General features: G+C 38.3%; 1 protein-coding gene across 1 annotated transcript; it reads left to right on the top strand.

The window, feature by feature from the left end:
- The first annotated feature begins 1,035 nt into the window (after window positions 1-1,035).
- LOC113107516 (protein atonal homolog 1-like) lies at window positions 1,036-2,657 on the top strand. The gene has a single exon (XM_026270096.1). The coding sequence runs from the start codon at window positions 1,435-1,437 to the stop codon at window positions 2,320-2,322; it is 888 nt and encodes a 295-aa protein (XP_026125881.1). The 5' UTR covers window positions 1,036-1,434; the 3' UTR covers window positions 2,323-2,657.
- Window positions 2,658-15,385: the final 12,728 nt, after the last annotated feature.

Below are 15,385 nucleotides of genomic sequence, written 5' to 3'. Positions count from 1 at the left end.
TTTTTTTTTTCATCATCTAACTGCCCTTTTTGCATTTGCTCTCTTTCTAAAGCTCGTGACAGCAAGGGACTGTCGCGCATCCAGATCAAGTGTCTGATCTTTGGGAAGCTCTTTTGCTGAAAGGGCGTTCCTTAAATCGGATCAAAAGTTTTTGAACTTGTTCAAAAAGAAAACGAAACTCAATCTGTTATTAACACTCATTTTTGAATGCGTTAATCTTTGCATTAATAAATCAATGAATTAATGCTATTTGTTTAATGTCCATGCTACGCAGCTTCTTTTTTTTTCAATAGAGAAGTATAAAAAAATGTATATGTGTATTTATTTTATTATGTTAGAATATATGTACGATTGTAAGATTATACGATTACGTAAACTAAGAAATAAATGATAAATGCCTAAATTAATAAAACGTGATTGTAAATGTATGTAGCTAGTTAATTTTAGTTTTAGTTTTCTTTAAAGCTAGAACAAGAGGTTTACTTTAAGCAAATGGCGCTAAATTCAGCTGTTCACGAGCACTTAATGGACACAAGCAGATTCAAAGCACGGTGTTCTCAAATAAACTGTTTTTATAACCCCTTTCACTTCATTTGAGACAGTCAAGAGACCAGTTTTGTTGTTTTTCTTTTTTTTTCTTTTTTTTTTTTTACTGTTGCACTTTGTAGACAAACCCCCGGTTTCACAGGCAAAGGTTAAATCTAATCCCAGACTAAATTGTAAATCTGAGCTGTTCCAAATAAAAGAAACTTGAATTGACTGATCTTAAAATATGTGCATGTCAGACATTTGAGGAGTAGGGAGTGAGACTGTGTTGCAACAGCCTTTGTGCTTTTGTTTTGTCTCAAGATGCACACTAAGTATTTTTTTGTTGTTGTTTTTTTTTTGTTGTTGTTGTTTTGTTTTTTTGTCTAAGGCAAGTTTATAAAAACTACTTATATGTCCTAATTGACCTATCACCTAATCCAGTTTTAATCTAGCCCTCTCCATGAAACCAGGCCTAGATCTAATTTCCTAAACATAGCGTGTGACGAGGCTTTCCACAAAACTTTATTCAGTCTCTTAAGTTTCTGAGTGCGTCCTGTGGGACGACCCATTGTGATAATAATTCTCTAGTTAAACAGGTTTGAAGCGCAAAATAACCAAAAAAAAAAAAAAAGTTTGGCCATAATAACCTCTCTCGGGTTTACTATTTCTCATTGGTCGCCTACACGCGCCTGCCCCGCGTGCTCTTATTGGTCAAAGCGCCACGCGACCATCTTGAGAAGGGGGGCTCCCCGGCGCGTGCCGCTTTTAAAACCGACGAGTCGCCCTGAGACATCAGTAAAGGAATCACCTTCACCACAGGTGTAAGAAGAGAAATCCTCCACGGCAAAAATCCCGTTCTCTTATCCATAGCCACCCACTTTCCTGCAATAAGCAAAAAACAACAACATGGATGGAATGAATGTGGACGGCGTAAGCACGGATACAAGGGAGGGGGCTGAACTCGACTTCCAACATCCGAACCTGGGGAGGGGGGAGCAGCGCGAGTACCCACCAGCTTTGGCACTCATGGCCAGCAGTGACCCACGCGCCTGGCTGGCTCCCGTGCAGGCTGGCACCTGCGCGGCACACGCTGAATACCTGCTGCACTCGCCCGGCTCGAGCGCGGAAGGCGTGTCCTCTGCCTCCAACTTCAGGAAGAGCAGCAAGAGTCCTGTCAAAGTACGCGAGCTCTGCCGGCTTAAAGGGGCTGTGGCTGCAGATGAGGGCAGACAGCGGGCTCCATCCAGCAAAGCGACCAACGTCGTGCAAAAACAGAGGCGCATGGCTGCCAATGCCCGGGAGAGGCGAAGGATGCACGGATTGAACCACGCGTTCGACAAGCTGCGCAGCGTCATCCCAGCCTTCGACAATGACAAGAAGCTCTCCAAATACGAAACCCTACAGATGGCCCAGATCTACATCAACGCCCTGTCCGACTTGCTTCAGGGCCCCGGTACTAAAGCCGACCAGCCAAACTGCGACCTGCTGCCTGCCAACGCGTTCGAGGAGGACCACTCTCCCAGAGGATCGCCGAGCGTTTGCCGGAGAGGCGCGGGTTACCCGTACCAGTACGAGGACGCATCTTTCGCCTCTTTCATGGAGCAAGACCTCCAGTCGTTCTCTGGAACGAGCAAGTTCGGTTCAGAGGCCAGCAAGGACTCGCCTCGGTCGAACCGGAGCGACGGAGAGTTTTCCCCTCACTCGCACTTCAGCGACTCGGACGAAACGCACTTGGAGATGCAGAGCGAGGACGAGCTGTCGGAACTGAAACTGCCCAAGCACAGCGCTTTTTAGAAAACACACCAACCGGACTGTCCATCAATCGTGTCAATCGCATATTTGGGCTTTTTAATAGGCGGCTTTATTTATCCATTTGCTGTATGATCTTTTGATAATGAAGTTGCTGTTGTGTCTGACGCCAATAGATTTAGTTGCCTTCTCGTGACATTGACCAGACCCCTACGCCATGTGAACTGCCGCGTGCAGCAGTGCCATGGGCTCGAATGTCATGCATAAAACTGTCTTCCGTGAACTGTTTTGACACGTCATTGTCATAGGCCTATTTTCGATTGATTACGAATTACGATTGATTTTGAACCCTCTAAGAATTTGCAACTTCTAAAGTTTACGTGCACTTTAAAAACGGGCCATAGGCTTGAGAAACACTGTTTTGTCATGGAACAAGAAATGTTGTGTTTATGTAGAAGTAATGCCAATTTGATGAATATATTTAATATAGCCATTAGATTTTGTACATCCGTTCGTTTTTAATATTTGATTTAACTGCAAAGATGTTGTGTTCTGCTTCTGTAGCTGAAGTAAGCTATTTATTTCCATTTGCCTTGTCAATTTTTTGCGTTATTGAAAATGAACAGTTTTGTTACTCGTATGTTTTGTTTTATTGTGTAGAAATAAAAAATAATTTAGAAATTAACATGTTTATGTCTCGTGTCTCTGTGTGATTGTCGTTATACATTATTCATTGCAATTTATCAAATAACTTTCCTAGAATCTAGATTTTTTTTTTTTTTTTTTTAAATAAAGAAAATCCTAATATCTGGGAACCAGCTTTATCTAATGCTATTTAATGTTAATTAAGTTTAGCCCTCAACAAGAACTTATAGGTGTGAAACATTTTATGGTTGTAAATAATATGACATGATCGAATACATTTTTTAAATATATTATTTTTTTTCGGTACTGTAGCCTATACAATTTTCTATCAAGACGTAGGGTGATCTTGTCTGTGAGACATACAAAACAATCCTTTATTTTTAAGTGTGAACTTTAGTCAAGTAACCTATAGTGCACCGTTTAAAGGAAAAAAAATGGGTGTTTTCGTAGCGATGCCATAGAGTAATATATATATATATGTATGTATATATATATATATATATATATATATATATATATATATATATATATATATATTGGTTCAATGAACAATTCCTAGAAAAAAAACCTTTTTCTTAATGTGAAGAATATTTGTATAATGTAAAAATACACTTTTCCCCCCACTATAAACCTTTTGTGGAATGAAAAGGCTCCATGGATTTTAAATGATATTCATGGAACCATCAATGTCAATGATCCTTTTGACCATCTTCTTTTAAGAAACACTTTCTTAAGTTGGTTATTTGGACAAAAAAGCTCTTAATTTAACGACTTAAATTATAAGTAATATTTTATATAGCCTATAATTAGATATCAAAGTTATTTTTGGAACTTAAGATTCTATGGCAGCAGACAGCAACACAATGTTGGCTATAATAAAAACATTTAATTTTATATAATATTTCATTTTATTTACTCAAAAATCTGGGAAATCAGATCATCAAATCAATGCACTAAACACATTTAATTTAAAAAAGCAAATAAATAAATAAATATTATTCATCATTATTCATTAATTAAAAAAATTATTCATCTCGCCGTCACCTAATTTAGCTAATATCAGTTCAGCATATTTGTATTATTATTTAGCCTGTTCATTCTGAGTCTGTTTTAAAAACCTTTGAAGTTTTACTTATAGCTGTCAAAAAGCTAAGCTGCAAACGCTTTATTTAGGCAATATTACAAATATTGCTCCTGTTTCACAGTTTAAAGCCAACCCGATCTCATGAGAAAACGTATTTTAACGAATTTCTTATGATTTGATTCACATAAAGCGAAAAAACTGCAATTTTAGAAGACGCAGGCATGTTAGGAAAACTTTATTCAGCTGTTCGTTCTACACTTGTTTTAAAACGTTATCTTTAAGTCATATCTTAGTCTCATTGTTAATATTTTCTTTTAGTCAGAGTTTGGAAGCACTTCTCTAAAGGCGTTTAGCACATACGTTAAAGTTTTCTTTATGTGGTTCATATGTATTCTGGTATGCTGCCAACTGCCCCCGTGCCAACTGTCAGCTTCTCTGCCCTCAAGCCATGACAAACATCATGAATCATTTCAGTTTGCGTATGAATTGGATTTAATAGTTTTCTTATCTATCATCAGCCTCGTGTCTATTGAAGGAATTGTTTTAACTGTAATTGAAGTGTTATTAACTTTTTCAAAATTGTTAGCCGACCCGTGGCAGGGGGTGTTGGGTGTCCTCCTGGAAGCACGCGCTGTCAGCTGGTGAGCGCAACGAGTGGAGTCCCACAGGACCTGACTCGAGAGACTATACACTCGCTCCGTGAGTCTGCCACACACGCGCACACACGCCCGCCAGCACGCACCAAAGTAAACACTCGCACTCGGTTGTCTAAAAGGGGGCCTAAAATAGCCTTCCTTTGTTGTTGTTGTTGAAAATAAAACTGAAATAATTAAAGACCTCTAAAACACACGTTTTGAATAAACATTTTTGCCTTATGAACTTTTTTGTTTTTCAGAACATCTCCAAAAATGAGGTTTAATCATTGTAAAAACCTTATTTACCGTGGTAAATTATTATGCATATTACAAAAAAAGCGTTGATGTATTCTTTTTAATAGAGTAGCTTCTTTAAGCACTTTTCAACGACGATAAAAGCTACAGAGAAAGTTCCCTTTAGGAATAGAAAGAGATAAGTAATTTTCCAAAACTTTTTTGTCCGCACCCTTCGAAGACTTCACTGGAATTGCTCAGGAATTATTAATGAAAGTGGGTTCTGTGTACCTGCTTTTTTGAGTCTCCACCCCTGAGTTTAACCAATCACTTGCCATGCGTCTGCGATCTCTGTCCAGATTAACATCGAGAAGAATAATAGGCAATATCATGCACACGTTCAGCACGCTAAATTATTCACAACATTCTCCATAATACCTTTATCTTCCAGTGAACCGCGCGACCATCTGTGCCGTCCTGTTACATGCGACCCTCAAACGACAAACGCGCTCAAATTTCGCGACCACGAGCCAGTAAATAGGGAGTAGCGACGCCTACCAAACTAAACTAGCTGAAAAGTTTATCACCTTCACTTATAGTTGCATTTAGTATGTTTTTTCTTAAAATGTGTTTCCCTAAATTTGTATCTCTCGCCTTTCACGGTATTTTACAACGGAGACTGCCTGTTTCCGTTAAGTAGCACTTAGATCGGTTATCAGGGCATGGTTACATGAGCTGTCAGGTCCAGTCGTCCTCAACTAATTCCAATGCGTTCACCGATATGTCCAGTTTGTCTCCTCAATACAAAAATAGCTTAGAAAATGCTATTTTTCATCTTGACAGTTTTCTTTGTTTTTGCTTTGGTATGCGCGCGACTCGCACGTGGAGCCTTATCATATACAAACCGAATCTCATTAAAATCTGTAAAACTATTTTATTCAATTTTGTATTTAATTTTATGTAATTCTGGAGTAGGCTAGTCTATTTCATTTTAAGCTAGAAGCCTGGGACCGAAGTTTCATGTCTTTTGTTGTATTTATTTATTTTATTTTTTCTCAGATTTGAGATTCGAATAGGCTAGTCTGTATCAACAATATCCTTAAAAGAGTAGGCTATGCGATGATTTTATGGTGCCCATGATATAAACAATATTGCTTGATTTAATACAGAAAACAAATAATAAAATAAAACGTGCATTGTGCTACAAAGAAGAGACAAGAAAATTACGTTTTGAAAAATGTGTTTAATTTTCGTGTTTTAAGTGGATACTTAGCTAACTGTCAGTTGACCCCGCGTGCCCTTATTACCGCATCAGGACAACTGAACTGATCTGATATCAACCTGTGGCCCCATGGGTCTTTTTTGCTAATTAAGTATTCTTGACAACAGCTGGGAAACTGCCTGCGTTGAGGTTTCACATCTCATTAAGTATTGAGGTAGAGCGTAGAAGGAAAAACATAAACAAACACTCTCTCCCTTTTGCAATGCGCGGGAGTCTGAGAGGCTCGTGCGCAATGGTGCTATCGTGCTATCGCCTTGCAACTTCATGCTATAACTTACAAATCCAACAAATTTGTTGAGTAAAGATTCCGAAATAGTTATGGTATGTTAACATAATGTGTCTCATTTAATAACTTTATTAATATGTTGTGTATGCAGAAAAAGTTGGCTCTTTCCCAACTTCACACTATTGGCTCAAACCTGATTGTTAGGCATTCCACAGTTTTTGTTTGACAGTGAAAACATAGGACAGTAGATCAGTTTTGTATGCATTCCAATGCTGTTTGAAGTGGTGGACGAATTCGCATGCATAGCCTACAGAACAGGTAAAGTGTTATAAGTGAGTTAACAATATAAACTGCCTGCAGAGCACATGCTCATTCCTGTGCTTAGTTGAAAAGTGAGGTTCCTAAATTTCATTGAAGATAAGGGGAGTGGGTGGAGCCAAGGAAAGGGCTCGGACTCTCTGGGGACACTGGAACAAAAGCTAAAACTGGGCCGTACTTTCCATCTGCTTCGAGACTGTAGCAACAACCACAGAGCAAGACAGAAAAAGAGAGAGAGTGCATGTGGGGGTGAAGTGCACAAGGCATTCAAAAGAGAGGAAAAGAGAAGTGCAGAAATTGATAATAACTGGAGAAAAATCCACTGTTATAGTGCGGACAGAGAATCATTCTCAGCTATGTAAGCACTGATCTGAAAGACTTGTGCCAGGTAACTGTTGCCCATCCAGGTATTGTCGAAAGAGCATTGGGATGTCAGCTTATGGAGACAACGCTTTGAAATATTAATGTCAATGTATTAGAGGCCTTTGTTGACACATACGCATACACCTGGGCATGTAGCACAACTACGTGGTTTGCAAAGCTTTGTGGTGTTTAAAAAAAGATTGTTATCTAAGCAAGGGAGGAAAATAATAGAAAACGTCACATGAGCCTCTGAATAAAAGGTATGAATAATGCATAGGCTTCCTGTGAATACTAGTCTGCAGTCTCTGATGATGCATATCAATGTAACCCAGATAGCCAGGATTATTCTTGTGAAATCATAGATAATGTTATCCATGAATGCTCTTAACTTGCAAAACGGGGGAGGCGGGGGCACTGAAGTGTCTGTTGAACATAATCTTCGGTCACTTTTGACTCAAGAATTGTACAATTTTCAATTAAAAAAATTGTAGCTTCATCAGAATGATACAAAACGAAGTGACTTTTATGGTACTTGATATGTGAACACACAAAAATAATTGAGGCATGATTTGAAAAAGCTAAGTGCTCATAAAAAACATTGTCACATTCATGTTCTTAGAATTTTTTTTTAACAATCTAGAAATCCTCCACAATGCAAAAATAAATAAATAAAATTGCACAGCATTGAAGGGGTGAAGCTCTAAAACATCTAGAGTGCAAAATCAACACACACACACACACTTGTACACACCCATCCCCCCCATGAACTGGTGTGCCTGTAACACAGACACTATGTAAAATAAAATTAATAATTCAACTACAGTTTAGTGGAAAAGTGGACAGCAAGGAAGGGGTTACACTTGAAAACATCATGAGTCCAAAACAGACACATCCACTCACACATACTCACAGACACACACACGCAATTATACACACTCAAATGAATTGGTATGGCTATAAACATATAGCCATAATGAGTACGAAAACTGAAATAAGAGGTTAAAATCAGATCACACCGAGAAGGGTTAAGCTCTGATAAAGCATTCCTGTTTATTTTTGTTACATGTTTATAGAATTGTAATGCTTTGTATAACAAAAATGCATTCTGGGTTCAGGTTTCACTATAGTAATAATAATTCAAAAACTGATGCTTCAAATCAACATTTAAAACAACAAAAAATATATCTATAAACCTTGACAAAAGATAAAAGTAAATAATTATGTATAAAAACAACAAGGGAATTCAAAGGCCTCTCTATAGATTCCTATACAGGCATCTAGTGGTTACACCATGAAATTGCATGTTTTTCTTTCTTTGATCTCACCAGGAGGAGCTAATCTCTATTTAAAAAAAAAAATGAGATACTGCATTAATTGAAATATAATTGTAATTTTTTTATTATTTCTAATAATTATTGTATAAATATGAATTATTACTATACAATTATCTCAAAATAATAATAATAATGATACATATTATTGAACAAAATTATTTTAGATTGATTTTACTGAAGAAAAATAAGTTACATTTCAGGTGTCTTGTCACTTTTGAAGACTATAAGTGTGATTCACAAATAAAGAACGGGTTCAATACAAGTTAAACTCACTCAACAGCATTTGTTGCATAATGTTGTTTACCAGAAAAACAAACTCTCTTGTTAATCAATTTTTTTGTTTAACGCTGTTCAATTATATGAGCTGGAATGTTGTTCATGTAATTTTTATTTTATAGTCATTTTAAAGGGATAGTTCACCCAAAAGTGAAACTTCTGTCATTAATTACTCACCCTTATGTTGTTCCAAACCCGTAAGACTTAGTTCACCTTCGGAACACAAATTTAGATATTTTGGATGAAATCAGAGAGCCTTCTGACCCCTCAACTGACAGCAACACAACAACCTCAAGGCCCTGAGACATAGTAAGGACGTTGTTAAAATGGTCCATGTAACATCAGTGGTTCAGCTGTAATTTTACAAAGCTATGAGAATACTTTTTGTGCACAAAAATTTATCATTCAATTAATCTCCACTCTAGAACATGCACTGAGCATTGTTTATGAGCAGAGAAGCGCACGTGCATGCACTGCGATACTCAATAATGGGGGAGGACTATCGCTGAATAAAGTTGTTATTTTTGTTTACTTTTCTTCCTTTTTTCCCATAAAAATAAGCTAACAAGCTTGTTATTTATGTCTTGTGTCCCTCTGCCATACTTTTAAACAGGTGCAGTTGTTATTCTTCTTACACAGTATAGCACCTAATGAATTGCAAATCTCACACTTTCACACAAAATAGCTTTCTTCAGTGTTGCAAAGAAAGTGAATACTATTGAAGCAATGCATGTAAAACTGTGTTTATGAATTGGCCCTATTCACTATAATCCAGTTTTTTGCTTGGAATTTTTTTTTTCTTCCCTAGTAATCAGCATTCATCACAAATTCAATTGTACCTGGACTACCTTTTTGAGTCTTTTGAACATGTATGTGATGTTATATATCACATTAGTTCATTAAAGTAATCTACAGAAAAACTGGAAGTATATTAGCCATTTGTTAGCTAACCTTGTCCACCTCATCTCAATGTCTTTCAGCACCCCGTATAAAGAAACTGAAAGGGCAGTGGTGGTTCTACGCATCTTTGTCCCTCTTGTGGCTGCCCTTTTGTGTCTGCAAATGTTCAAAGTGGACGTACCTACACCAACATGAGGCTTCTTGGGTAACTGTCCCATTCAAAGGTATACAATAGTGAGGCCAATTATATTGACGTTCAATGCCCTTTGAGCATCAGTTACATTCATTGTGAGGATTTGGATGTGTGTGCATATGTATAGGAAACACCTAAACTGTAGGGGCATTTATTCTTTTTGTCGAGTTCTTCATGGATTAGGTTACGTCAAGCTTGCTGTTCCCCTTCCGATGAACGAGAGGCTGTGGTAGTGAATGGTTGAGGTTAAAAAAAGAAATGGCTCTCGAAGTGCTGGAGGCACTTTTCGAGTCACACCTCAGAACGAGAGGGGCAATTTTTTCTTTAAAACTAGTGGTGAATGCTTTGACTTCTATAGATTACAACGACAGAGAATGATTGGATTTGTGGTGTAAACCACATCTAAGACCCTCCTGTGTGGGTACGTCTTTGAATTCTGAGCCGATATGCAGTTCTGAACTTCACGATCATAGAAACGCCATAAAATAATTTTCATAAGTAAATACTATTTCAGTCTTTCTACAAAATGTTCCACTTAATTCAAATATTAGTTGCTGTTTCTTTGTAATTATTTGTGAATTTGTGAAAATCGGTGTATAATGAATGAATCGCATTCAAAATAAAAGTTTGTTTACATACTATATAGATGTGTGTGTGTGTGTGTGTGTGTACTATGTATATTTCATATATTAAAATATGCACACATATATGTATATATGTAAAAAAAAAAATTTGTATGTATGTGTATTTATACTTGTATATGAATTATATTATATATAAATATAAATGATCAGCCGTTCTCTGTTCAAATCTGCAAAAATTCTGAAGGTCTAATTTATTCCAATTATTATCCGGGACATCTAGGACTATTATCTTAGGAAGTATTCATTTTAAAACTTAAGTAAATATGGGTAATAAGATAAGGAATAGACAAATGGGTTAAATCATTTCAATTCGGTGTCCATGACATCTGCACCAGGACCTCTCTTGCCTTGAACTCATTTAACTCGCTGACTGTCCCACCCACTCACCTGTGAAGGCCACGCATCTATTAAGGGACTCTTGACCCCATTGTACAGTGGCTGCACAGATAGTGTTTCAGCGGTGAGCCATGCTCAGGGGAGGGATACTGTATATTGTCAGGAGTTTTCTTGTGTTTTATTCTGCTGCCTTTTCATGGCCTGCTGAAAGCCTCCCCTAGTCCAGTTCCCCAGAGACCCTCACTCTCAGGTATCCTGTGGGTGGAGCAGAGGGGAGTGGGGCAAGCTGGGGGAGACAAGGATATCGCTTTCAGCTGTACGCAGAGACAACCGTGCCCCCCGCCCAACTTTTCTCCCTCTCACTCCCAATTAGGGATACATGTCCGACCCTTTTTTGTTTTTTTTCCTTCCCACTTCAATTCATCTATTCAGCACTCCAAGATGAGCCTCTGACAATGGAGATTTGTGGAAAGCAACTTTGCAAATCAAACAATGTCATGCAGGGCAGTGGGATGGAAAAGGTAGAAGACAGACACACGGACGGTCAGATAGATAGATAGATAGATAGATAGGGGTTACCATGGCTGAGTCATGTCTAATGAGTTTGTGTAAATGTGTTTTCTTTTGTCACTAAGAAAAATTAGATGTCTGAATCACTGATGAGTCAGCAGACACAAGGTCTGTTACAAGAAAATGAGAGTAAAACCTGAGCTGAATGACCTCTGGTCAAAATCACCATTCAAGATTAGCATGCACCTTCTTTGAAATGTATCGTTGGTTCCAAGGTGACAGACTGACCTGCTAATTTAAAAACACTGGGATACACAGTCACACTTCTCTTGTTCCTTAGTTTTTTTTCTTCTTCTTCCTTCTTTTGAGCATCCCTGCAGTATGAGTGTGAGACACGGGAGTGGTGGGGAGGGAGCTGGTGCCTGCAGGGTGTACTTAGAAAACATGACCCCTTTCTAAATAGTTTGTGCCCAACACTAACAGAGCAACTTCCTTGTTGCATTAATAAAGCCCAGATTCACTCATGATACAAAAGAAGCTGAGTAATTAGTTAACCAGTCAGCAGGCTTCTTAGCAACTCAAGCCTCTCAGCACCATCACACACCCCTCCTCCAAATCATTACTCAGCAAAGCTTAGCGTCATTTTTAGTTTGAAACTGTTTTCTGCTGATTTGGAGCTTGCCATTATTTACTCATCATCATTCCAAACCTGTTATTTTTATTTTTATTTTTTTTACGTGAAACACAAAATGTACATTTTGGAAGAATCTTTTTTAAAGGGACTGCCTCTGTCAAGTTTTTAAAGAAAAGAAAATACAATACAAGAGGAATGCAAAGCAATTCCAACAAAGTGCAGTCTGTTAACTAGGGGACCTCAAGGGGGTAAATAAATAAGAATATAACATTTTTTTACTAAATGTACAACAGTACTAATTTAAAAAAATTATAATACAGCTTTTTTTATGTTTAAGTGTCATCACAACATAAATAGACTGTAGATAGACTGTATCTTTTTAAGGAGTTTCCCTACAGCCTGCTCTGATTGTATGACACTGCTTTGTGAAAACCTGCATTGAAACTTTTTTATTGAGAAGTGCTATACACTAATATTTGGTACAAAATAAGGTAACAGTTATTTTTCACTTTAGTAAACTAAATTAAAACATGAGCAAATCGATTTCAAATCGATTTCACAATTTTGGACACCTTTAAAAAAGTTTTCTCTACTTTTTGGAGCTTGACAGTAGTGTCTTTTAACTGTCATTATATTGATAAGAGTTGCATGAAAATATATATATGAATTAACCTGTAATACCTTTTTCTTTGATAATTTGATGAATAAATAGTTTAAGAGAACAGCTTATGTTCAAAATAGAAATCTTTTCTAACAATTAAGTATTTGTTAGTACTTTTTATCAATTTAGCACATCCTTGATGAATGTTTTTACTTTCTTTAAACAAAAAGAAAGAAATATTTACTCACCTCAAAATTTTAAATAGTAGTGTCTATTGTAACACAAAATTTCTATTTTGACATTAGAACATTAATTAACAATCAGCATTATAATATTTTTATTATAGTATCACAATTTATTATAGTAGATAGTATTGATTGTGGAGCTGTTTGTTCAGGTAAGCATGGGAAAAGTTCTAGCTGTCTCTCATACTTGAGTTCATCTTCCTTCCCTGCAGATTATCCCTACATCCCTCGTTTTCACATCATCAGGCTCAATCCGCATCCAGTTGATGTTCTCCTGAGGGGTGCTTCCCCCTACAGATCAGTGCTGCCTCACTGCACCTGTCAATCAGTGTCTCTTTTCCTCTCCCACCCTATTTCCTGTTTCTGCATGATATACTCTGTAGTTCAGTTATTCACAAACTTCCCAACTTTAAATTACTACACAGCGAAAGCCAATGCAAACAGGCCCAAAAAAACTTTGTTAAAAAACTAACATGCAGGAAAACTGGAAAATCCCAGGAAAACTGAACATAAACTGAAACAATATCAACATCTTTTAGAAATATCTTGATCATATTATTATTTTATAAATATATATATATATATATATATATATATGTGTGTGTGTGTGTGTGTGTGTGTGTGTGTGTGTGTGTGTGTGTGTGTGTGTGTGTGTGTGTGTGTGTGTGCGTGCGTGCGTGCGTGCGTGCGTGCGTGCGTCAATTACAGGTAGTAACAGGTAGTAAGATCTAAATCATTTTGATGTTGGTTAAACTGACCATTGTAGCTTTCTTCATGAGGTGATGATGAGGAGCGTGTCAAAACCTTTAGCAGTGGCATTGCTCTTATTCTGTCTTGATGTCCAGACAAGCTGTCTAGCTCTTCCCCCTCCCTGTTCTCCCCCCATCCAAAAGTGTGTACATTGGGGAAGAGCGTGAGATGTGAAGGCTCTGCCCTGCCAGGGAGACGGGGCGAAAACAAAATGGCACGGCTAACAAAAGGGCCTGTATCCAGTACGAGGCTAGCCATTGTCCTGTGCAGAGTCTGCCGTCGAACGTGAGACGAGCGGCCCCCCCTCCGCTGCAGGAACCTAATAGGAAATCAAAGTTCTCACAGAGAATGGGCCGGGCTCAGAGTTACCCTCCCTTGGGTCTTGCTGAAAGAAGAGTGCAGAAAGAGTTCTGGCAGGACCAGAGAAGGTTAATGTGGTGGATAGTCTTTCTGCTGTTTGCGTCCATGGCCCACACTAAACTCTCTGTCTGTCTGTCTGTCTGTATGCATGCATGTCTGTCTGTCTGTATGCATGCATGTCTGTCTGTCTGTCTGTCTGCATGTCTGCATGTCTGTCTGTCTGTCTGTCTGTCTGTCTGTCTGTCTGTCTGTATGCATGTATGTCTGTCTGTCTGTCTGTCTGTCTGTATGCATGTCTGTCTGTCTGTATGTATGTATGTCTGTCTGTCTGTCTGTCTGTCTGTATGCATGTCTGTCTGTCTGTCTGTCTGTCTGTCTGAATGCATGTCTGTCTGTCTGTCTGTCTGTCTGTCTGTCTGTCTGTATGCATGTCTGTCTGTCTGTCTGTCTGTCTGAATGCATGTCTGTCTGTCTGTCTGTCTGTCTGTATGCATGTCTGTCTGTATGTATGCATGTCTGTCTGTCTGTCTGTATGCATGCATGTCTGTCTGTCTGTCTGTATGCATGTCTGTCTGTCTGTCTGTCTGTCTGTCTGTCTGTATGCATGTCTGTCTGTCTGTCTGTCTGTATGCATGTCTGTCTGTCTGTATGCATGTCTGTCTGTCTGTCTGTCTGTATGCATGTCTGTCTGTCTGTCTGTATGCATGTCTGTCTGTCTGTATGCATGTATGTATGCATGTCTGTCTGTCTGTCTGTCTGTATGCATGTCTGTCTGTCTGTATGCATGTCTGTCTGTCTGTCTGTCTGTCTGTCTGTCTGTCTGTCTGTCTGTATGCATGTCTGTCTGTATGTATGCATGTCTACATTGGGGAAGAGCGTGAGATGTGAAGGCTCTGCCCTGCCAGGGAGACGGGGCGAAAACAAAATGGCAAAATGTCTGTCTGTCTGTCTGTCTGTCTGTCTGTCTGTCTGTCTGTCTGTCTGTATGCATGTCTGTCTGTCTGTCTGTCTGTCTGTATGCATGTCTGTCTGTATGTATGCATGTCTGTCTGTCTGTCTGTATGCATGTCTGTCTGTCTGCATGCATGTCTGTCTGTCTGTCTGTATGCATGTCTGTCTGTCTGTCTGTATGTCTGTCTGTATGCATGTCTGTCTATCTGTCTGTCTGTCTCTGTCTGTCTGTCTGTCTGTATGCATGTCTGTCTGTCTGTCTGTCTGTATGCATGTCTGTCTGTTTGTATGTATGTCTGTCTGTTCATCTGTCTTTCTGTCTGTCTGTCTGTCTGTCTGTATGTCTGTCTGTCTGTATGTCTGTCTGTCTGTCTGTCTGTCATGTCTGATTTTCTGTACAAGATCAATCATGTTATAAAATCATTCTGAAGAGCATTGTACACAAACTTGCATAGTAGCTCAAGTGCTTATGTCATTGATGCAGATGGTGGGATGAACCAAATACTTAGACAATCTCAAATTTATTTTAGCTCTTTAATATAAATTGTCATAAAAAGTGTCTTAAATTGCAAAAATTAAAACAGCAC

The sequence above is a fragment of the Carassius auratus genome, chromosome 8 (assembly GCF_003368295.1).
Source record: "Carassius auratus strain Wakin chromosome 8, ASM336829v1, whole genome shotgun sequence".
Lineage (NCBI taxonomy): Eukaryota > Metazoa > Chordata > Actinopteri > Cypriniformes > Cyprinidae > Carassius > Carassius auratus.
The sequence above is the reverse complement of the archived record's forward strand: the minus strand, read 5'-3'. Positions and strand labels throughout refer to the sequence as shown.